The following is a 23,140-nucleotide window of genomic DNA, read 5'->3' on the forward strand; positions in this document are numbered from 1 at the left end:
TTGAAAAACGTGTCTTTGTAAACGGCGTAGGGGTTTTTTGTTTTGTTTTTATTTGTACCTCGTCCAGCAACTTTACTCTTTTACATTGTCTTTAGGCCATTTATATATAATGCTTATATTTAGTGATGTACTTGGGTTAATATCTACTATCTTATTACTTGATTTCAATTTTTCCAAACTGTTCTGTATTCTTTTTTCTCTGCTGTCTTGACTTCTTTTGTATTGTTCTATTTCTCTCTTTATTACCTTGTTAGTTGTGTATTCTTTTATTGCTTACCCTAGGAATTATATGTACCCTTGACTTATAATATTCTAGTAAAAATAATAACTTTGATCACTCTCCCATTAGTGTTCCTCTGACCCCCATCTTTATCATTTTATTATTACACATATTAATTTACATGTATTTTGTATGTATTTTAAGACATTATTTTTGTTTGTTTGTTTTTTAAACTTTTCATATTTTTGTCTCTGCATAGGGTTTTTAAAAAATTTATTTATTTTATTTATTTATTTTTGGCTGCATTGGGTCTTTGTTGCTGCACGTGGGGTTTTTCTAGTTGCAGTGAGCAGGGACCATTCTTCGTTACGGTGCACAGGCTTCTCATTGCAGTGGCTTCTCTTGTTGCAGAGCACAGGCTCACAGGCTTCAGTAGTTGTGGCTTGCAGACTCTAGGGCGCAGGCTCAGCAGTTGTGGCTCATGGGTTTAGTTGCTCTGCAGCATGTGGGATCTTCCTGGACCAGGGCTCGAACCCATGTCCCCTACATTGGCAGGTGGATTCTTAACCACTGTGCCACCAGGGAAGCCCCCATTATTTTTTGTTTATACAGAGAATATTTATATTTTCCCACATATTCACCTCTTTTGTTGCTTTTAATTCCTTTTGAATTTTCATCTTAGATTATTTTTCTTTTGTCTTCTAGTGCAGGTTTGCTAGTGACTAGTTTTCTCAGTTTTTTGTCTGTCTGAAAAATGTCTTTACTTTGCCTTCATTTATAAAGGGTATTTTTGCTGGCCATAGAGTTATGGTGAGCAGTTGTTTTCTCTCAGCTCTTTAAGTTGTTTTATAGTATTCGAAAGTCCAACAACAGTTGTTCTGTTGAAGGTAAGGTGTCTTTTTTTCCACTGGCTGCTTTTAAGGTGTTTTAAGGTGTTTTTCTTTGGTTTTCAGCAATTTAAATGAGATATGCTTAGGTGTGTTTTTTTAATTATATTATTCTTCTGGGGATTTGCAGAACTTTTTGAATCTGTGGGTTGTTATCTTTAATCAGTTTTGACAAATCCTTGGCCATCATCTTTTTATGTATTGCCTCTGCTCATTCCCTCTTTCCTCTTTTGAGGTTTCAGTTATGCATATTTTAGATTTTTTTCATGTGTTTTACATGTCTGTTATGCTCTTTTCTGTATTTTTCAGAATTTTTTGATCTGTGTGCTTCTGTTTGGATATTTCCTATTGCCTTGTTCTGCCATTCTATCAGTTGCCATTCTGCCAGTTCTATCTTCTGACATATCTAATAAGTTCTTAATTTCAGAATTTATGTATTTCACTTATAGAATTTCTCTTTGGTTCCTCTTATGATAGATTCCAATTTTCTGGAATTCTTCATCTTTTATTTTCTTGAACATATTTCTTATATACAGTCTTGTCTACTAAGTCCAATAGCTGGGATTACCAAAACACTGTAAATTTTTCTTTTGTATTTCAGTCATACGGTCCTGTCTCTTGGAATGCCTAGTATTTTTTATTGAGTAGTAGACATTACAAAATATTGGTGAGGTTCTACATGATGTTATATTACTACTCCAGAGAAAGCTCACCCTTTCTTCTGCTTAGCAGATAAATGGGTCTGATCACCTTAATTCAGTGAGGGACTGAGCTGAGTTGAGGCTGGGTTTCATTTTTCATAGGTCTCTGCCTCCCTGTCATTTGCCCCTGCTACTGAAGTGTAGTCACTCAGGGGCTTCCAGCTGAGAGTGTGGTATGTTCATTTCCCACTTCCCCTGGTAAGACTTGAACCTCTAATTCGTGTTTCCTCATACTGATAAAACTTCCAAAATCTCCACTCTGCTTTTCAGAGGCTTTCTTCTTAGCTTCCTAGCCTCCTTCCCTGTGTAGCTTCAGAATTTTCAAATACCTTGAAGGGAAAACTGGCTCTTTGTCAGGCCCAATTCTAGGTACTTCCCCTTTTCACCCCTTTGTTCCTTTTGTTTCTAATTTTGTCTGTAGTCTTTTTTTTTTTTTAAATTGGAGCATAGTTGATTAACAATGTTTGTTAGTTTCAGGTGTATAGCAAAGTGATTCAGTTATACATATATATGTATTGTTTCTAGTCTTGCAAGACTACCAGAGCTCTGCTGGTTTCTTGGTTCTCTAGCACCAACCTAGGCTTGATTCTCAGCTTCCTGCCTTATACCCAGATTCAACAGATACCTCCTTGGAAAAGTGGCTGCACTTATCAGGCCACCACTCCATGCTTCCAAGCTCTCTAGATTCTTGGTCTGTCTAGTTCTTTTCCTTCACTACTTCTCTGATAGCTTTAAAAAGGTATTTTTAAAACTTTCTTTCCTGTATTTTGAAGTTGTTCTTGATGGAAACATTGATTTAACACAAATTACCTCTTTATACTTGGAAGTGATAGTCACATATAGTTTATTGTTATATATCAGTTATCACATCCATTATAGTTAACTTCTTTGACACCAGTTTCTTTAAGAGGCTTGGTTTTCTGACTGTGTTGTGTGTAGAAGGACTCTGGAAAGTGTTTTATATCGATGTAGAAATAAGTTGATTGAGTCTTAATGGAAAGGCCTGGTGGTGAGAACATCTGTTATCAGTTCAAAATCAGCAGTGACTCTGAAACTGTTGTATAAACAAGTGGAAAAGATATTTGGTAGTCAAAAGCCTAGATGCACATTTCTTGGGAAAATTGATCTATTCCTATGGTTATAATGATGATTTTAGTATGGTTTTATGTTTGGGGCCACTGTTTTTTCTTTTTGTTTCCTTAATATCAGCTTAACATTGTGAGGTCTGTTTATATCATGTGATTTCAGAGTTGAAAGAACTCCCGTTTTTTAAAAAGAATTTTTTTAATGTACAAAGAAAAAGAAAATGTAAGACCAAAGTGAGATCTCTTACCTACCTCCCACCCTCAAAATATGTACTACTGTGTATAACTACTTCTCTTCCTCCCCCACCCTTTCCTTTCACTTCTTGTCCTCTCTCTCCTATTGATACATGTTAATTGAAGAAAATATAGAAATAGAAATACATAAAATGAAGAAAATTTAAATCTCTTGTAATCCTATCACCAAGCACTAATCACACTTCTGAGCGTTTGACACATATCTTTTGTGGATTTTTTCTATGTAAAATGGATCATATTGTTGTTAATGGTTCTCAGCTAGGCTTTTTCATTAATATCACCTGTAACAATTAAAATATGTGTAGATTCTGGGATACACCTCATACTTAACCAAATCAGAATCTCCAGGGATAGGGCTAAGAGGGTTTTGTTGAAAAAACAAAAACTCCCCTTTAGAAAATTTTAATTGCCTTCAGAAATCTTTTAAAACAGATTTAAAAAAAAAGAATATTGCCGTATTATATGTAGAAAACTTTAACTTGTATGCAACTCTTTATCTAATGATTTGATTTTAACTTTCTCCTAGCCATTCCACCCTATGGTGAATTTGGATTGTTCTCGGGATTTCCGGCCATTTCTTTGTGCACTCTACGCTCCTATTTGTATGGAATACGGACGTGTCACACTTCCCTGCCGTAGGCTCTGTCAGCGGGCTTACAGTGAGTGTTCGAAGCTCATGGAGATGTTTGGTGTTCCTTGGCCTGAAGATATGGAATGCAGTAGGTGCGAAAATCATAGATTTTCATGGACCATTACTTATGTTGCAGTGTATTTAAAATTATTTGTCTTCTAGTTCATCAGTTTTTAAGAACTTTTTTGAAGTGTGTATATTAGTCATAATTGTGAACAGCAGTTTCATGGCCTCAGAGCTGTTCATTTCCTTAGGAATTTGGAAGCGCTAAATGAAAAAGGTGGGAAAAGAAAAATTTTCTATGAAGAAATTTTTTAAATAATCAAATTAAGAAAAACATAGTCAAGATGTTGATTTCTCTCCCTTACAGATTTTTTCTGGTTATAAAAGTAATGTCATTTATTAAAAAATTAGAAAATATAGAGAACATAATCATTTGTTACCTCATTATTAATGATTTTAATGGGACTCAAATATCTTTATGATTTAAATGTGTTAATGACTACAGTAGTCCTGTCAGTTCCATTTTTGTCATGTATTAATATACCCAGACCCAGAAAATGTCAGATACTTTTCAAATCACTTCCAATATATAGATTGTAAGCATTTCCTAAAGGTTTGAGGATATTTACCAGACAGTGTTATAGATTTGTACGAGAGAACATTATTATTAGTAATAACATATACAGTAGTAATACTGTATTTCTTGTATAATAATGTTGTGCCTTTTGTATTCTTAAAGTTTCAAGGGTAAAGAATAAGATGAACACTTATATAACTCTTCTTACCTAGCTTTATCCAGTCTTACTATTTTGCAATGTTTGTTTCAGATTTTCTTTTTTTTTTTTGGCTGAGCCACATGACTTTTGGGATCTTAGATCCCCAACCAGGGATTGAACCCAGGGCCCTGTCAGTGAGAGCACCGAGTCCTAACCACTAGACTGCCAGGGAAGTCCCCAGATTTCTTTTTTTAAGAAATAAAACAGTACAGATAGAGTTGAAGCTTCCTTTCTTAGTACCCATCTTGATTTCATTTCCTTCTTTTCTCCCCAGAGATGAAATAATCATTATGTTGAATTTGTTGTTAATCATTCCTATCTTTGTTTTTATACTCTTACTACATATATACATATCCATAAACAACATTAAATTTTTTTTACATGTATCTGTGTTTATATCTGTAACTCTGGTTCATTCCTCTTAGTTGCTATATAATGGCCAATTGTATTACCATCCTATAGTTATTTAGCCATCTCCTACTGATGGTCATTTAAGTTACTTCTAGGTTTTTGCTATTATGGGCAGTGCTGCACAGAACACTTTTTTCTCCTTCATGTTTAAAATTAATTTGTTTATCATATGACAGTAGCCCTTGGAGACAGATGAAAGGCAGGTGTTGTTACTCTCATTTGACAGATGGAATAACTTAATAAAACATGTATTAGTTACTTGTAGTCAGTTCACTGGCATTTTGCTTTCTCATATTTGTCTGCTCTATTTCCCACCTACTTAACACACTCTCTTATCTACCCCATCAAACCCTTCATCCACTTTCTCCCCAAAACCTGGTAATATTTATAGTCCTGCTTTCAGAAGTTTGTAAATTTCTTGGTATTTATAACAACAGTTATGAATTACCTGGGCAGGAACCCTATTTTATGTTTTTTGTATCTAACTCCTATTGTTTAGTGGTCTTTTTATTTTAATAGGTTATATACAAGTATAGAAGTGTCATTATGATCTATGTTTAGTTGTTTTGATAGGGTTAAATCTGTTTTATGTCCTCAGTATTGCCTGGGATTGTCTAACTCTTAAATTCTGGCAAAGCAGTCTTTCATAATAACATTTCATTCTTCCACATCTCTCATATCCTTGTTCCTACTGTACCTGTTTTTCAACTTCATGGACACCCCCAGACTTTTTGGTTCCCCCCTCCCGCCCCTTATAGCTAGCTCCCTTCTTGATCTTATTTATTTTCTTACTTAGGTTAAGCTTTGTGGTCCATCACATAAAGTAATACTTTTGCTAGCAGTTTCAACTCATTCCTTCCACTGTACTTGTTCAGATCTCCAGCTCAACTAATTTCTTACAAATTAATTATGCTGCATATTTAATGATTTAAACCATAGCAACTTTTTTTTTAACTACCACCCAGATCTCTACCATTGTTTTATTATGTTTGCTTTTCACATTTGTCCATCCCTCTATTGATCCATTAATCTACCTTATTCTTTGTATTTCAAAGTAAATTAGAGACAACAGTTATTGCCCTCACAAATATTTTATCAGGTCTTTCACTAACTAGAATTCAACATTTGTCTACAGTTTTTTCTTTCAGTTTAAAGCTTTACAAGGAAATGCACAAATCTAAAGATATCTGAGTTTTGACAAGTGCCTGCACCTGAGTAAGCCAAATCCTCAGAAAGATGTAGAACATCATCATTACCATTACCTCATGCTCTCATGCTCCTTGATGGTTAATCCTTGTCTATACCATCCTCTGGAAGGAACTACTGTTTAACATCCTTCCAAAGTATCAATAATTACTTTGTCTATTCTAGAACTTCATACAAGTGGAGTCATACAATATGTACTTGTTGTGTAACTCTTCTTTTGCTCAGGTTGAGATTGCCCTTCTTTGCTCTATTTTCAAGACTCATTAATATGTTCTTGTGTTCATCAGTAGTGCTTTTTCTTGCTGAGTAGTCTTCCATTGTATAAATATACTGTATTTTGCTTATCCATTCTCCTGTTGATAGACATTTTAAACCATAGCAGCTCTGTTTGCTCTTTGTCTTTGGTCAGTTTCCAATTTGGTCAACAGGAAAATTTCTGTTCATTCTCCTCAGCACTTATGCCATATCTATGTCACTCATTTCAAACCCATATTTCACCTTTATTCTGTATTTGACCCGTATTCCCCTCAACCTTAGCCTGTCCTCCTTTCCTGAAAATCCGTTAGGCCATTTTGCGTGAACTGTTGTGGTCTGCTACATCTCAGACCAGTCCTTTTCAATTTATTTTCTTGCATCCTCTTCCTCTTTCTGATGTTTCTTAGAGTTCTGTTCCTGTTTTTTTGATTCTGCATGCTTTCCCTGGATAATCCCATCTCACTGATTTTAATTCTTATTCATATGCTGATGGATCCTAAATCTAAATCTGTAGCCTTGGCATCTTTCTGCTAAGTTCCAAATCTGCATATCCAGCAGCCACTGGTAACCTGAATTTGTCTCAAATACCTCAATTTTAACATGTCTAAAATTGATTTTACTCCTTGCTCATTTTTTTTATTCCTGGAAGGCATAGTCCTCCTTCATTGACCTAAGTTCCCACATCCAATCAGTTATAAATTCTGTTGCTTTTATCTAAATAATTTCATAGCTGTCTCATTCTCACTGCCTTATCTGGTTTTAGTTATGGCTCAACTGATATCTCTGCTCTCATTTTTGCCCAGCTCAAGTGTCTTCCACACTCCTTCTAGTCATCTTTCTAATTACTTGGTGAGGGCTATATGAATATATTTATTCAACTATATGAGGGCTATATGATAAATTTATTCAATTTATCATCAATTCAGCAAATATTAATTGGATGTCTTCTGTGTGCTAGACACTATTCTAGATAGTGAAGGTGAGTAGTGAACAAAACGTAGTCTCTGTTCTTATGGAGCTAAAATTCTAGTTGTGGTGGTAGTAGTAGGAGATGAATAAATAGATAATGTCAGATGATCATGAATGTTAATAAGAAAGAATAGAGTTAGGTGATAGTGATACAATATGGGGAAGCAGAAGGACGCTATTTTCTGTGGAGATGTTGAGGAAGTCCTTTTTAATAAGGAGGCAGTGAGACAGGAATCTGAATGAAATGAGAGAACAGGTTATATAGATATCTAGGGAAGAACAGTCCAGGCAGAAGAAGCAGAGCAACAAGTGCAAAGGCTTTGTAGTGGAAGCATGCTGGTATATTCACAGGACACCAAAGAGGCTGGAGGCAAGTGAGTAAGGGAGAAGGGAAGGAAATAAGAGCAGAAAAGGACTGGGGGTGGGTCTTTAGAGCTCTCTTACGGAATTTGGATTTGACTGAGTGAGAAGGGAAGCCATTAGAATTTTGAGCAGAAGAGACATGATCATGAACACAGGAGTGACGTGTCTTTAAAGGATCACTCTGGCTCTTGTGTGGAGATGGAGATAAACTGGAAGCCACTCCAGAAGTCCAGGGATGAGGTACTCATGGCTCAGACTGGGTGGCTGCAGTAGAGGAAATGGAAAGTGGTCGGATTCTGGATACATCGCAAAGTAGAATGACAGGAAGTGCTGGTAGGTTGTGAGGTGGATATGAGGGAGAAGGGATTTCAAGGAGGACCGTAAGGTTTTTGGCCTGAGCGACTAGAAGAATGGGATTACCATTTGTGGAAATGGAGAAACTAAGGAGTGGAAATCAAGAGTTTGGTTTTGGGAGGGTTAAAGAGTGAGGGGTGTGTATATGGTGAATTGGCAGTTGGATATACAGATACAGCCATTGATATATTTATATCAATGTTTATACATACATACGTCTCACACATGCACATATATTTCTGGAATGTGCTTACCTCTCCAAACCTTATCTCCTGTCACAATTCATGCACTCCTCGTGCCCCAGCAATGCTAAACACACCCTGTTCAAACCTCCGTGCCTTTGTTCCCATTTCTTGCTAGAATACTGATTGCCATACTGCCAATACTGGCAAATACTGATTCAGAGATCCTGTGTTGAGGGACACAACTCTCAATTAATTAATTAATTATCTCTTCCCCTGAGATAATTAATCCTTCTTTATATCATTTTTATATTTTATATAGGTTTTGATTGCTTCATATATCACACTGCTGTATTTTGTGTTGTGTTTACAAGTTTTTGCCTCCTTTTGGACTCAAGGATAGAGATCCTGGGTTTTGGGGTCTTTTTCTGTAAAAGCCCTGGCATACTGTAGAATTCCAGTAAATGCCTGCATGCAATAAGTTTCTGTCATTTGGCTTTATAATCCAAGCCCTGTGAAGAGAATGGTTTGTATTAGAAAATAAAAGATTAATCAGCTTCAGTGTAAGGTTATACATATATATGGCAAACTTAATATCAGTGATAGTTTCTTGGAAACGATTTGATGCATATAACTGCTAAATATCTAGTTGGTGGGAGTCTGAAGGCTTAGAAACTGATGCTGGCAAGAAAATTGAAGATGCAGGAAGTTCATGAGAATAGTACTCTCAATAGTGTATGTCTGCAGCACAGCCCTGTTTTTTCTGTACTATGGTTATGATGCTTTCTCAAGTCTGGAAAATTGTCAAAATGCAGATTTCTTTGGCCCTAACACAGGCATACTGAAACAGGATTTGAGGTGGTGAGGACCAAGAATTTGTATTTTAAAATGACCTTAAGTTTTTCTCATGCACGTCAGTGTTTGAGAATAACTGGAATAGAGAATGCAGTGGATTGGAGAGACATTAGCAGTGGTAGGAAAGAACTAGTTGACATTAGAGACCTTAGGAGGACTTTAATTAACCAATATGGTAAGCAGAGAGTGAATTTTAAATGGGAAGAAAAGATCTAAAACTAAGCCGCTTGTAAGGATTTTTAGTGCTGATTTAACTCAAAACACTTTGGGCCATGCAATTAGGGAAGATTTTTAACCCTTATTTTTAAGAAAGTTCTATTTGAGTCTAGGGTAAATTGAGGACTATATTGTAATTAAACTTTAGAAAGAAGTAACTTTTAGCTACTATTCTGTTGGAGCTTTTTTTAATGTATATTTATTATATATATATATTTTTTTAAATTTATATTTTTAAATCTTACTCTAAACTGTGTATCCTAAATAAATAGTATGTAAATACACTATTTATTGATGGCTATGCCTGACTACTTTAATAAAGAGTAATCTTTTTGAAGCCAAAACAAAATTAAGTATAAATTTTTCATTTTTTTTGTCAGCTGTGTAAAATCTAGTTTTATGACCCACAAACAAAATATGACCATTAGCATTATTTCTTCCACTTAATTGTAATGTGCTCCAAGGACATAAGAATAAACCACAGGTGCTAAATTTGGAAATCCAAATCATTAGGTTCCCAATAAGTAAAAATGGTTCTCGTCTTGTATTTTTAGGTTCCCAGATTGTGATGAGCCGTATCCTCGACTTGTGGATCTGAATTTAGCTGGAGATCCTACTGAAGGAGCCCCAGTGGCAGTGCAGAGGGACTATGGTTTTTGGTGTCCCCGAGAGTTGAAAATTGATCCTGATCTTGGCTATTCTTTTTTGCACGTGCGTGATTGTTCACCTCCTTGTCCAAATATGTACTTTAGGAGAGAAGAACTTTCATTTGCTCGATATTTCATAGGATTGATTTCAATCATTTGCCTCTCTGCCACATTATTTACTTTTTTAACTTTTTTGATTGATGTCACAAGATTCCGTTATCCTGAAAGACCTATTATATTTTATGCAGTCTGCTACATGATGGTGTCGTTAATTTTCTTTATTGGGTTTTTGCTTGAGGACCGAGTAGCCTGCAATGCATCTAGCCCTGCACAGTATAAGGCTTCCACAGTGACACAAGGATCTCATAATAAAGCCTGTACCATGCTTTTTATGGTACTCTATTTTTTTACTATGGCTGGCAGCGTTTGGTGGGTAATTCTTACCATCACGTGGTTCTTGGCAGCTGTGCCAAAGTGGGGTAGTGAAGCTATTGAGAAGAAGGCATTGCTATTTCACGCCAGCGCGTGGGGCATCCCTGGAACTCTAACTATCATCCTTTTAGCGATGAATAAAATTGAAGGTGACAATATCAGTGGCGTGTGTTTTGTTGGCCTCTACGATGTTGATTCATTGAGGTATTTTGTTCTTGCACCCCTCTGCCTGTATGTGGTAGTTGGGGTTTCACTTCTCTTAGCCGGCATCATATCCCTAAACAGAGTTCGAATTGAGATTCCATTAGAAAAGGAGAACCAAGATAAACTGGTGAAGTTTATGATCCGGATTGGTGTTTTCAGCATTCTTTATCTTGTACCACTCTTGGTTGTAATTGGATGCTACTTTTATGAGCAAGCTTACCGTGGCATCTGGGAAACAACATGGATACAAGAACGCTGCAGAGAATATCACATTCCATGTCCATATCAGGTAAGGGAAACCTTGTTCTAAATTTCAGAATATGTGACAGTGAAAAGAGCTAATCTTAGCTGATTGTTTTTTTATTGTTGTTATTTTGGGTTTTTTTTAACTCTTCACGAACGACCTGTACATTAGAATTTTAAAGTGAAGATAATGAACAAATGTATTGTAGTAAGAATGTCATACACCATGTTTCTATAAACATTTTCCGTTTAAAAGATGACTTTTACAAGTCCAAGCTGTGGGCTTTTAAGCACTTCACTTCTGTTATCGCAAAATAGTTGCTTGTTGATTATTTAGAAGTCTGCAGGTTTGAGGGGAAGTTGTTGATTAAAAGGCAGTGTCTTTCTGTGGAAATTTTACTGATATTCAGAATAAGGATTGTTTTAACAGTTTTGCAAAAAAAAAAATAGGACACAGTTGTACAAACAAGTTCGTCTCTTAAATACTCTTGGTTTTTCTTTTTTGCGTACTGAAGTGTTTTACCTTTGAGTTTAAAGAGATCAGATAATCATAGAATCATAGAATTTTAGATCTAGAGAGAACTTCAGAGATCATTTATTCGGGTTCCCTCTATAATTTAGAGTTCTTAAACATCTGTCTCATTTGAGGCTTAGAATTACTAAGTGATTTGTTCACACTCCGCTTGGATTTGGTTCTAGGAGAGGAGTGGAACAAGGAAAGCAGTTTAGAGGGATTGATGCTAAGTATTTATCTCTCTCATCTTAAAACCTCTCTAGAACCTATGCTCCTAGCTATTACCCTCTCTTCTTTCTTTTAAGACAAGTTTTCTTGAAAGAATTGCCTCCACTTGGTGTCTCATGTTCATTGTGCTCCAGCTTCCCTGTTCTCAAAGTGCACCAGCCACCCTTTCATCTCCCCCAACCCTTATGTTTCTCTCATACCTTTTAAATACCTTTATTAAAGTACTTATGCATTATAGATAACTTAGTTTACTTGTCTCTTTTCCCTACTAGACAGTGAACTCTTTGAAAGCAAGAACTTCTTTTTCATATTTTTTGAAAGCACGTTCTGTAGGTTAGTAGATGATGGCATTGAGAATGTGAATGTGTAGATTGAGAAGCAAAGACTTTTTAAAAATAAATTTATTTATTTCATTTATTTATTTTTGGCTGTGTTGGGTCTTTGTTGCTGCACGCGCGCCTTCTCTAGTTGTGGCAAGCGGGGGCCACTCTTCATTGCGGTGCACAGGCTTCTCATTGCGGTGGCTTCTTTTGTTGCGGAGCACGGGCTCTAGGCTCGTGGGCTCAGTACTTGTGGCTTGCAGGCTCTAGACCCGCAGGCTCAGTAGTTGTGGCGCACGGGCTTAGTTGCTACATGGCATGTGGGATCTCCCTGGACCAGGGTTCAAACCTGTCCCCTGCATTGGCGGGCAGATTCTTAACCACTGCACCACCAGGGAAGTTCGAAAAGACATTTTTTTTTTTAATACATATATTATTTTTATAAATTTATTTTCATTTTTGGCTGCGTTGGGTCTTCGTTGCTGTATGTGGGCTTTGTCTAGTTGTGGCGAGCGGGGGCCACTCTTCGTTGTGGTGTGTGGCCTTATTGTCATGGCTTCTCTTGTCATGGAGAGCACGGGCTCTAGACACACGGGCTTCAGTAGTTGTGGCACGTGGGCTCAGTAGTTGTGGCTCGTAGGCTCTACAGCACAAGCTCAGTAGTTGTGGCGCATGGGCTTAGTTGCTCTGTGGCATGTGGGATCTTCCCGGACCAGGGATCGAACCTGTGTCCCCTGCATTGGCAGGCAGATTCTTAAGCACTGCGCCACCGGGGAAGCCCCGAAAAGACATTTTTAAGAAATGGTAACAGTGGTACTGCAGACAAGGAGTGTGTGATTAGCACATAGTCAATGCTCATAAATATTTGATGACTGAGAATGCCAATTCCCCCTTTTTTATTTTGTGGTATAAATAGTCCAATACAAAATTAATTTTTATCGTATAAATATTAGCTACTGGCTTTTAAAAAAACCAACTCATAATTGAAAGACCAGAAAAAATGAATAATTGAAATTGTATTACACTTCTTGACAGAATTACTTATTAAAACTCTTAATGTGAGGTTTCAGACCTGAAGCTAAGTAATCAAATTTTGCCCCTAACGAGAGTGAAAGAGATGGTTGAATTACATTGTGCGCTTCTCAATATAAGGTTTCTAGGATTCCAAATATATATTGTCTTAGGGCTATTGAACAAATAATGTTTGGCTCTGAAATAATGATCTGAAACATACCAAACCTCAAACATGTAAATCAGTAAATTAGAATAGTTGGGCTGCTGCTATTTTCAAGACATTCCTAGAATTCTTTTAGCATCTTTAGAACCAGTTTGAGTTGCACAAAAATGTGTGTGTGTATGCATCTCTTCATAGTCATAGGTTAAAAGTGTTTTTTATTTCCAACTTACAGAAATGATGTTGGATTTCCAACATCCTAAAAAGAATAGAGAATGGTATAATAACAGTAGCATAGTTATTAAGCTGTAAAGTCTGGGTTAGGAATACTGGCTTCCTATCTAACTCTCATTATTTACTAGTTTTATAACCTTAGATCAGCTTCATCTCTCTCTACTTCAGTTCCTCATCTGTAAAATGCGTAATAGAATCTAACAGTAATGAAAGAGTAATCATATTAGATACAAATAGTAGTAGAATGTGTCTCCTAGGGTTGTATTTAGGAGTCTACATGCAAACACTTAGAAGAGTGCCTTCTACATATTAAGTGCTCAAATGTTAGCTCTATTGTTCATTTTTTTCATTTATTGTTGCTGCTGTTATTGATATGTATACACACACACATACATACATATATAAATGTTTTATTAAACCATCCAATACCAAACTTTAGGAAATGCTATATTTGTTTTAAGTTTTTGAGAATATGCATGCCGATATGTGTACCACTAACTTGTCCATTTTAACTGCAGTAATCTAATGTATAAATATACTGCTGTTTGTTCACTCATTATTTTGTTGATGGACAGACATAGTTTTCAAGTTTTTTTGCTGTTGTAATACCTGTCTTCCTTGTACATGACCAAGAATTTCCATGGGCTGTATACCCAAAAGTGTAATTGTGGAATTGTAACATATGTGCAACTTCAAGTGGTTATTTTAATTTACACTCCCAGTATAGAGTATGAATTCCCCATTTCTCCCCATCTTGGTGTTCTCAGGCTTTTAGCTTTTTGCCAACCTTTGAAACAATATCTCAAGTCTATCATGATTTTTATTTCCCTTATTCCTCATAAGGCTCAGTATGTTTTCATATTTTTATTGGCTATTTGGGGTTTCTCTTCTGTGATTTGCCTATTTGTTACTGTTGTCCATTGCTCTGTTAGGTTATTTGCCTTTTGTTGTTATTGTTGTTTTAATTCTTTGTCAGTTGTTTGCATTGCAGGTATCTTATTCTGCTCTGTACCTTGTCTTTTCACTTTGTGTTTTCTTTGCCTTTTGTGTTTTAAGAAATCCTTCCCTGCCTCTCAAAGTCATAAAAATGGTCTGCCATATTTTTTCTAGCGGTTTTTAAAATTTGCTGTTTTGATTCATAGCTCTAATCCCTTGAAATTTATTTTTATGTATGTTATGAGTAACATAATTTTATTTTTTCATATGAATAAGCAGTATGCTTTTTGCACCATTTATCAAATAGCCCATCTGAACTGTAATGCAACGGCTATAATATACAAGTTCCATTTTTAGGCTCTCTCTTTTGTGCACTGGTCTGTTTGTATAACCTTGTAACAATTCCACATTTTCTCTACCTTATTCTTCTTCAAAGTTATTTTAACCATCTTGGCACTTTTCTATATGAATTTTAGAATAATTCATCCATGAAAAACACTGTTTGGAATTTTATTGAAATTGTTTTAGGTTTTAAATGAATCTGGGAGAATTTGCTATCTTTGTAATACTGAGTTTTAGTATCTTTTAGTTTCTTTCTTTATGTATGTATTCATTCATTTGTTCATAGGCACCGTACAGTTTTTGTTGCAATTGTGAGTGAGGTCTTTTCTGTATTACACTTTTCATTTGGTTATTGCTGGTGTACAAGAATGCCACTGATCTTTGCATATTGACCTTATATTGAGCATCCCTGCTACACTCTTCTATTAGTTCTAACTGCATATTGGTTCTCTTAGATATTCTTTGTAGAAATCCTCTTGTCTGCAAATAAGGACAAATTCGTATCTTGTTTGCTTTCCAATTCTTATGTTTTATTTAAGATTTTTTCCATCTATACTCATGAGTGAGATAGATTGTGATCATTTTGCTTTTCTTGCCCTGTCCTTTTCCTTTTTGGTGTCAAGGTTATAATAGCTTCATAAAATGAGGTATTTTTCTTCTATTCATTGAAACAGTTTTTACAATAAATAGGGTCTGTCTGCTCTTTGAAAGGGCTGGTATATCCTCCCATAAAAACCCTCTGTCATGGTATCTTTGAAGTAAGGAGAGAGAAGTTTCATCTTTCTGAACTGAAATTCTGCATGCATTAATCAGTAACTCCCCATTCCTCCCTGCCTCTCAGCCTTTGGCAACCATTATTCTACTTTATGTCACTATGAATTTGACTACTCTGGGTACCTCATATAAGTGGAACTCAAATACTAGAATTTTTTTAAAAATAAATTTATTTATTTATTTGTTTTTATTTTTGGCTGTATTGGATCTTCATTGCTATGCACGGGCTTTCTCTAGTTGTGGTGAGCAGCATCTACTCTTTGTTGAGGTGCACGGGCTTCTCATTGTCGTGGCTTCTCTTGTTGTAGAGCACGGGCTCTAGGAGCGTGGGCTTCCGTAGTTGTGGCACATGGGGTCAGTAGTTGTGGCTCGCGCGCTCTAGAGCGCAAGCTCAGTAGTTGTGGCGCACGGGCTTAGTTGCTCCGCGGCATGTGGAATCTTCCTGGGCCAGGGGTTGAACCCGTGACTTCTGCATTGGCAGGCGGATTCTTAACCACTGCGCCACCAGGGAAGCCTTCAAATACTAGAATTTTAATACTAACTTTCATTCAGAATTTTACTTTAGGGGAATCTTATATAGACTTGTGAATTGAGCATTAGAGATGCTAAATTTCTATTTGAAGTAATATCCATACATAATTGAACAAGATTTGCTATTACTGAGCATACCTAAAAGAATGCTTAGCAGGTTCAGATGATAATTCCTAATGAGAAGTTTTAAAATTGTGTTAAGCAATGATGTTATACTTGAGGTAGCCTCCTCAGGTGACTTAGAGAACGTAATATTTGAATATATATTCACTTGAAAATCAGTGAGGTTGCTTTATAGTCATTTCTTATATTACTGAAGCTTTAAAACATTTGAAAACTCAGCTTATGAGGTAGTTGATCACATTGTTTCAAAATACCAATTGGGTTTAATGTAAATCGCATGTATTTAAGTCCATAATTTGAAGAAAAATGGGCTTGTGTAAAGTATTTTAAGATATTTAAAATGAGTGTCCTTGCTGAAAACAGAAATTTGCTGTTTGGATTTTAAAACACTTTATACCAACTGTTTTTTCAAGAACAGTCTATTTAAAAAGTGCATATTAAATGAAACTTGAGACAGTAATATTTAATGCCTGAATCAAGAATTAATTGTGAAATATAGCTTGAGCTTTCAGAATAATGTATATTTTACAGTTTAAAATCAGTAAAGTTTATTCCTAGACTATGTTTCATCTTATGTGTTAATCATTTATTTATGTATTTATTTATTTATTTTTATGTGTTTTTTAAATAACACATTAGTAATTTTCCAGGTACTTAGCATTCTTTTTTTTCTTTTTCTTTTTTTTCTTTAAAAGTAATTCCCTGGGCTTCCCTGGTGGCGCAGTGGTTGAGAGTCCGCCTGCCGATGCAGGGGACGCGGGTTCGTGCCCCGGTCCGGGAGGATCCCACATGCCGCGGAGCGGCTGGGCCCGTGAGCCATGGCCGCTGGGCCTGCGCGTCCGGAGCCTGTGCTCCGCAACGGGAGAGGCCGCAGCAGTGAGAGGCCCGCGTACCGCAAAAAAAAAAAAAAAAAAAAAAAAGTAATTCCCTTTATTTATTCAGGGGCTTCTAAGAGGCTCAAAGCATTTTATGAAAGAGTTTACAAGTTTCAAAGTTTGTTGATATTTCTGGAAAACCATTCACATGTAAAATACTGGTTAAAAACATGGGCTTTGAAGTCCTGTCTCTAACACTCTGAGCCTCAGTTTCCTCGTGTAAAATGTAGGAAATAATATGTTAAATATAGTAATATCTACCTCATGGGTGGCAGAGAAGATTAAATGAGAAAATAAACTTAAACTTCCTACTAGAGTGCCTTGCACAAAGAAAAATTTCAGTATTCTGTTGTTACAAGTACATAATTCCTGAGGTTTAAAAAAGGATTGTTCTTAAACTCTGTACTAGAATCATCATTTTTTTCTTTAAATATTGATTTTCAAAAAAACATGTTTCCTTTCCTAAAGTGCCCCTTCATTTTTTTTCCATCTCTTTTCATCCATCTAATCCAATGCTGTATGTCTCAAGGAATTTTGATACTAGAACCTGTGTTTCAAAATATAAATAAATGCGTTAGCATAATAGAAGCAGCCTAGCTAGGACTGTCAAATTCACATTAGAGCCATTTGTAGAATTAAAACAAAAATTATTTGTGTAGAAAACGAACAAAAAAACATTATTTGTATTCTTTCAGCCACACAAGGCAACCCATCTGTTGTTTATCTAATCTTGATTCAGAAACGTGCAAAAATAGCAGAATAACATCAAATCTAACTTAACAATTTTAGCTTCATTTTCTGATAAGAGTGTTTCCCTTTACCAGACAATTCCAAAAGGAATTAGCATTGTTTATGAAAGGGCCATAAGGAAATGGGTATGTTTTGCAGTTCCAACATTACTGACAACAAATAATTCTGTATAAAATATATAGTACATACTACTAATCTTTTTTTTCTGCTACTAATCTTTAAAGTGGTAGATATACTGCCTGTGACTTCCTAGCACCAAATTCATTTTTCCTCAAAATTTTTTAGTGTCTGTAATAGAGGGAAAGAGAATTCCTGAAAAAATATTCTAAGTCTCTTATAGAAAAATATTTTAAAATATTATATTTTAGAAATATAGAATATTAAAGAAATTTATTTAAAAAACTATTCATACTATCATGTACAGGTTGTAAAATGCTGTCAAATGGCACTTTTGGATAAATATTATTATTATTTTTTTTTTTTGCGGTACGTGGGCCTCTCGCTGTTGTGGCCTCTTCCGTTGCGGAGCACAGGCTCCGGACGCACAGGCTCAGCGGCCATGGCTCACGGGCCCAGCCGCTCTGCGGCATTTGGGATCTTCCCGGACCGGCGCACAAACCCGTGCCCCCTGCATCGGCAGGCGGACTCTCAACCACTGTGCCACCAGGGAAGCCCAAATACTAATATTTTAAAACATACAAGTGGCTGTTATCTTGGCGTCTGCTAAACAGAATAAATAGCCTAAGCCATGAGTTCAATTTAAGTCTTAACTGCAGATATATCTGGTATAAAATGGTTTACACATGTTTAGGAAAAAATTCAATGTACTTGCCACAGTCTATAGCAGGGCACAGCAGACTTCCTCTGTAAGGTCATATAGTAAATATTTTAGGCTTTGCCAGCCATGTGGTTTTTGTTGGAACTACTCAGCTCTGCTGGTGGTAATGCACAAGCAGCCATAGACAATATGTAAGCAAATGGAAATGTTCCAGTAAAGCTTTGTTTACAGTAACGTAATTGGGCGAATTTGGTTTGTAGGTTGTAGTTTGCCAACCCGTGAACTACAGCAAGCATTATTCTCTATCACCTTTGAGAATTCCTTCATAACAGTGGTTCTCTATGACCTTTGAGAATTCTTTCATAACCTCTGGCACTTTTCTGTCTCATGGAAATTGTCACTGTCTCATTCTCATTACTGAGTTTTGAGGATCATCATTTTACTGTATCACATAATGGTATTAAAAATATTCAGTAAAATCTGGTATTATATCATGATAATAAAATAAATTCTAGTACATCACTGTAATAAAGACATGCCAATAAATCTTATTTCCAGTTGTCTTTGAAGTCATCACCACACCAGTTTAAAGAAATAATTTGAGTAGTTTATGGGAATAGTAAAATAGAAGCAATAATCCGAGAAGCTTCTAGTTATTAAGTATGTACTATGTATCAGGTCCTGTACTTAGCAAATTTATACTCATTATTTCCTTTAATCCTAACAATAGCGCACTAAGTTAGATTGTATTCAGTTTTATAAATGAGGAACTGAGTCTCATATACAACCTATCTAAATTCGTGGTTTTTTTTTTTTTTTTTTTTGGCTGTGTTGGGTCTTCGTTGCTACGTGCAGGCTTTCTCTAGTTGCAGCGAGCGGGGGCTCCTCTTCATTGCAGTTTGAGGGCTTCTCATTGCAGTGGCTTCTCTTGTTGTGGAGCACAGGCTCTAGGTGCACGGGCTTAATAGTTGTGGCATGTGGGCTCAGTAGTTGTGGCTCGTGGGCTCTAGAGTGCAGGCTCAGTAGTTGTGGCGCACGGGCTTAGTTGCTCCGCGGCATGTGGGATCTTCCCAGACCAGGGCTCGAACCCATGTCCCCTGCATTGGCAGGCGGATTCTTAACCACTGCACCACCAGGAAAGCCCCAACCTATCCAAATTCTTACAGTAAGTGCTAGAGCTGGGGTGTGAATTGTATTTCAGATTCTAGAGACTACGAACCACCTACCTGATCATGTCAAATGTGAAATCTTCCATTTTATTTCCTCTATTGAATCACAAACATTCTATCAGTGACTTTTTAAGCTGTGTTAAGGTCATTGAGTTCATTAATATTGTAAGTTTGCTGAAGAAAGAGCTAAGAAGTTTGTCTTAAAGTAGAACATTAGGAAAATAAAATACACTCAGGTTTCTTCAGTCAATATGACTTCTGACAATATGTCTGAATAGGAGCATCAACAATTAAAGTCTGAACCAGTAAAATCTGGAAAGAACACACTTTGAGACATCGCAGGTCTTACATACTCTTTGGGGAGATCTCCAAAGAGTCCTCCAGTTCAAAAATGATTATGAATTGGAACCAGCACAATAAGGAGCTAGGGCTCGTCAAACAGAGTCAATTAGGTGGATGAGACAGGAAAGGTAACTGAAGTGTGGTTGCTAACGGTGGCGGAAGTTGAGACTTAGGCCAGCTGGGAAGTTGAGAAAGGGAGCCAGAACTCCCTTGCTAGCCTAAATCATCAGGGTCATAGGCTGAAGTGTTTGCAGGTTAGTTGTACCTCCTGGCAATCAGCTGGAACAAATTCTTTCTCCAGGATTCCCACTGACTGATTAACCAAATAGCTCACAAAATAAAGACCCCGAACACATGAGAAAAGAAGCCACTATGACTGAGAGTCATTGGATATAGCAACATCAAACTTAGAACTGTAGATACTGAAATTGTCAAAACTGAATAATAGAATAGATAAGTGTGTAACATTTATGGAAATAACAGATACAGTCACAAAGATTACAAGTCTACAAGAAACTACTCGGAATAGAAGATTTTTAAAAAATTAAGCATCTAGAAAGATAATTTTTGAAATATACTCAATTGATGAATTTCTGAAATATAAAACAGCAGTTTAGACTGCTGTTTGAAGAGAAATTTAATGAACTAGTAGTAGGTGAAAATAAAGGTATCCAGAATGCAGTAAGAGAGACAAGGAAAATATGAAAGTGATGTTAAGAGAAATGGAGGACAGAATGAGAAGGCCTAATAGGAATATAATTAGAGTCCCAGGAGGGAGTTCCAGGAGGAGGGAATTGAGAAAATGTAGGAGAGACAATATTTCAAGAGATAATGGCTGCAAATATTCCACAACTGCTAAACCTGTGCATTCACAGACCAAGGAGGTTCTATATACCACTAGCAGGATAAATAAAAAGAAATCCACACTTCAGTGAAACTGTAGAACGCCAAAGATAGGAATCTTGAAAATAGTCTCAAAAAGGGACAGATCATCTAAAAAAGACCAACAGGTAGAATGACAACAGAGTCCTTAACAATAACAGTGAAAGCCAGAAGATGATATGTTATCATCTTGTTGAGAGAAAAAAACTTTTCAGGGACTTCCCTGGTGGCTCAGTGGATAAGACCTCATGCTCCCAATGCAGGGCGCCTGGGTTCGATCCCTGGTCAGGGAACTAGATCCCACATGCATGCCGCAACTAAGGAACCTGCCTGCCGCAACTAAGACCTGGTGCAACCAAATAAATAAATATTTAAACAAAAACAAACTTTTCAACCAGAATTTTGTACCTTGTAAAACTGTTGCGGTAGACCTGGGGATGCATTGCCAGATGCCCTTTAAAGAAAGGCATGCTGCTCAGCTGCAGGGAGTGGGGTCAGCAGACACCCTTCAGGTGCAGAGAGCTGCTTTATCTGAGGTCAGGCCATATCTGGGGTGGCCTGCAACCAGCGATTGTTAGGTGGGCTAAGAAGCCCTGGCCATTGGCCCAGCATGGGACCCTCTGAAGGTCCTTATTCACTCCACAATTCCTTACCAGTTAGGCAAAAGGCTTTTCTGAGAATGCACAGCAGGTCATTTTCTTCTGCCCAATCCTGCTTCCACTCTTTCCTTCACAGGTACTGTTCCCTAATGAAGATCTTGCAAACATCATCTTTGCATATTATGGAAAACTCAAATTTGTTCTCAAAAACAAAGATGTCATAAAGCCATTTACATATAAACAAACTGTTAGTTTACCACCGAAAGACTTGTTCTAAAAGAACTTCTAAAGGTTATATTTCAAGAATGAAAACGATCTCATAGTACGAGATGCAAGAAGGAATGATGAGGAAATAAAGTTGTGAACATATATATACAGCTAAACAAATATTGTTTCTATAAAATACCAGTAACAATGTGTAATTTGGAAATACATCTAAAATCCTGTAGAAAACAAAATACAGCAAAATGTATATATAGACCAAAATTGGGTTAATGCTATAATCAGCTGCATCAGATATCAATTGATGATCTAGAACTCCTGACAGATGCCCTCCCCACCCCCCTTTTATTGCTCTTCTCATAGGCCTCTTGTTCTTTATGGTTTTTTTAAATTCTGATTGGTTTTTAATTTAATTTTTTGAATAGGTGACTTGTAATGTTTATAATGTTAAAAATATGTATTGTGAAGCATTATTCCTACTCTTGCTCCTCATATTCTCAATTTTCGCCCCCTCTCCATCTCTACCAGTAACCACCATATATGGTTTCTTGTATGTATTTCCAGAGTTTGTTTTTCCATAAGGTTGTTTTGAGAAGTAAGTCACAGTATACTTAAAAGAGCCCAGGGCTTCCCTGGTGGCGCAGTGGTTGAGAGTCCGCCTGCTGATGCAGGGGATACGGGTTCGTGCCCCGGTCCGGGAAGATCCCACATGCCACGGAGCGGCTGGGCCCGTGAGCCATGGCCGCTGAGCCTGCGCGTCCGGAGCCTGTGCTCCACAACGGGAGAGGCCACAGCAGTGAGAGGCCCGCGTACCGCAAAAAAAAAAAAAATTAGAAAGTTTGGTTGTGCCTGTATTTCCTAAGATGCAAATTGTTTTATTATTTCAAGTATTGTTGAATGTGAGATTAGGTTTTTTCTTTTTTTTTTTTTGATTCAGGTATAATTGACATATAGCATATTAGTTACAGGTATACAACATAATTATTCAATATTTGTACTTAACAGATGTAAGATTTGCAAATATTTTCTCCCATTCAGGAGGTTGCCTTTTCATTTTGTTGGTGGTTTCCTTTGCTGTGCAGAAGCTTTTTAGTCTGATGTAATCCCACTTGTTTATTTTTGCTTTTGTTACCTTTGCTTTTCGTGTCAGATCCAAAAAATCATTACTGAGACTGATGTCAAGGAGCTTGCCACCTATGTTTTCTTCTGGGAGTTTTATGGTTTCAGCACTTATGTTCAAGTCTTTAATCCATTTTGAGTTTATTTTTGTGTATGGTGTAAGATAGTGGTCCAGTTTCATTCTTTTGCGTGTGGTTGTCCAGTTTTCCCAACACCATTTATTAAAGAGACTGTTCTTTCCCCATTGTGTATTCTTGGCTCCTTTATCAGAAATTAATTGACCATATATGCACTGGTTTATTTTTGGAGTCTCTTCTGTTCAATTGATCTATG

The 23,140-nt window shown here is 36.7% G+C and overlaps 1 protein-coding gene across 2 annotated transcripts in view; it reads left to right on the plus strand.

Annotated features, from left to right (window-relative positions):
• The window catches only part of FZD3 (frizzled class receptor 3), a 91,467-nt gene that overhangs the window by 25,354 nt on the left and 42,973 nt on the right, over positions 1-23,140 (plus strand). For both annotated transcript variants that reach the window (XM_032636422.1, XM_032636421.1), the window contains exons 3-4: positions 3,675-3,871; positions 9,924-10,941. In XM_032636422.1, the coding sequence (XP_032492313.1) occupies positions 3,675-3,871; positions 9,924-10,941 (1,215 nt within the window). The remainder of the gene's footprint in view (positions 1-3,674; positions 3,872-9,923; positions 10,942-23,140) is intronic.

The sequence above is a fragment of the Phocoena sinus genome, chromosome 6 (assembly GCF_008692025.1).
Source record: "Phocoena sinus isolate mPhoSin1 chromosome 6, mPhoSin1.pri, whole genome shotgun sequence".
NCBI classification, from domain to species: Eukaryota; Metazoa; Chordata; class Mammalia; order Artiodactyla; family Phocoenidae; genus Phocoena; species Phocoena sinus.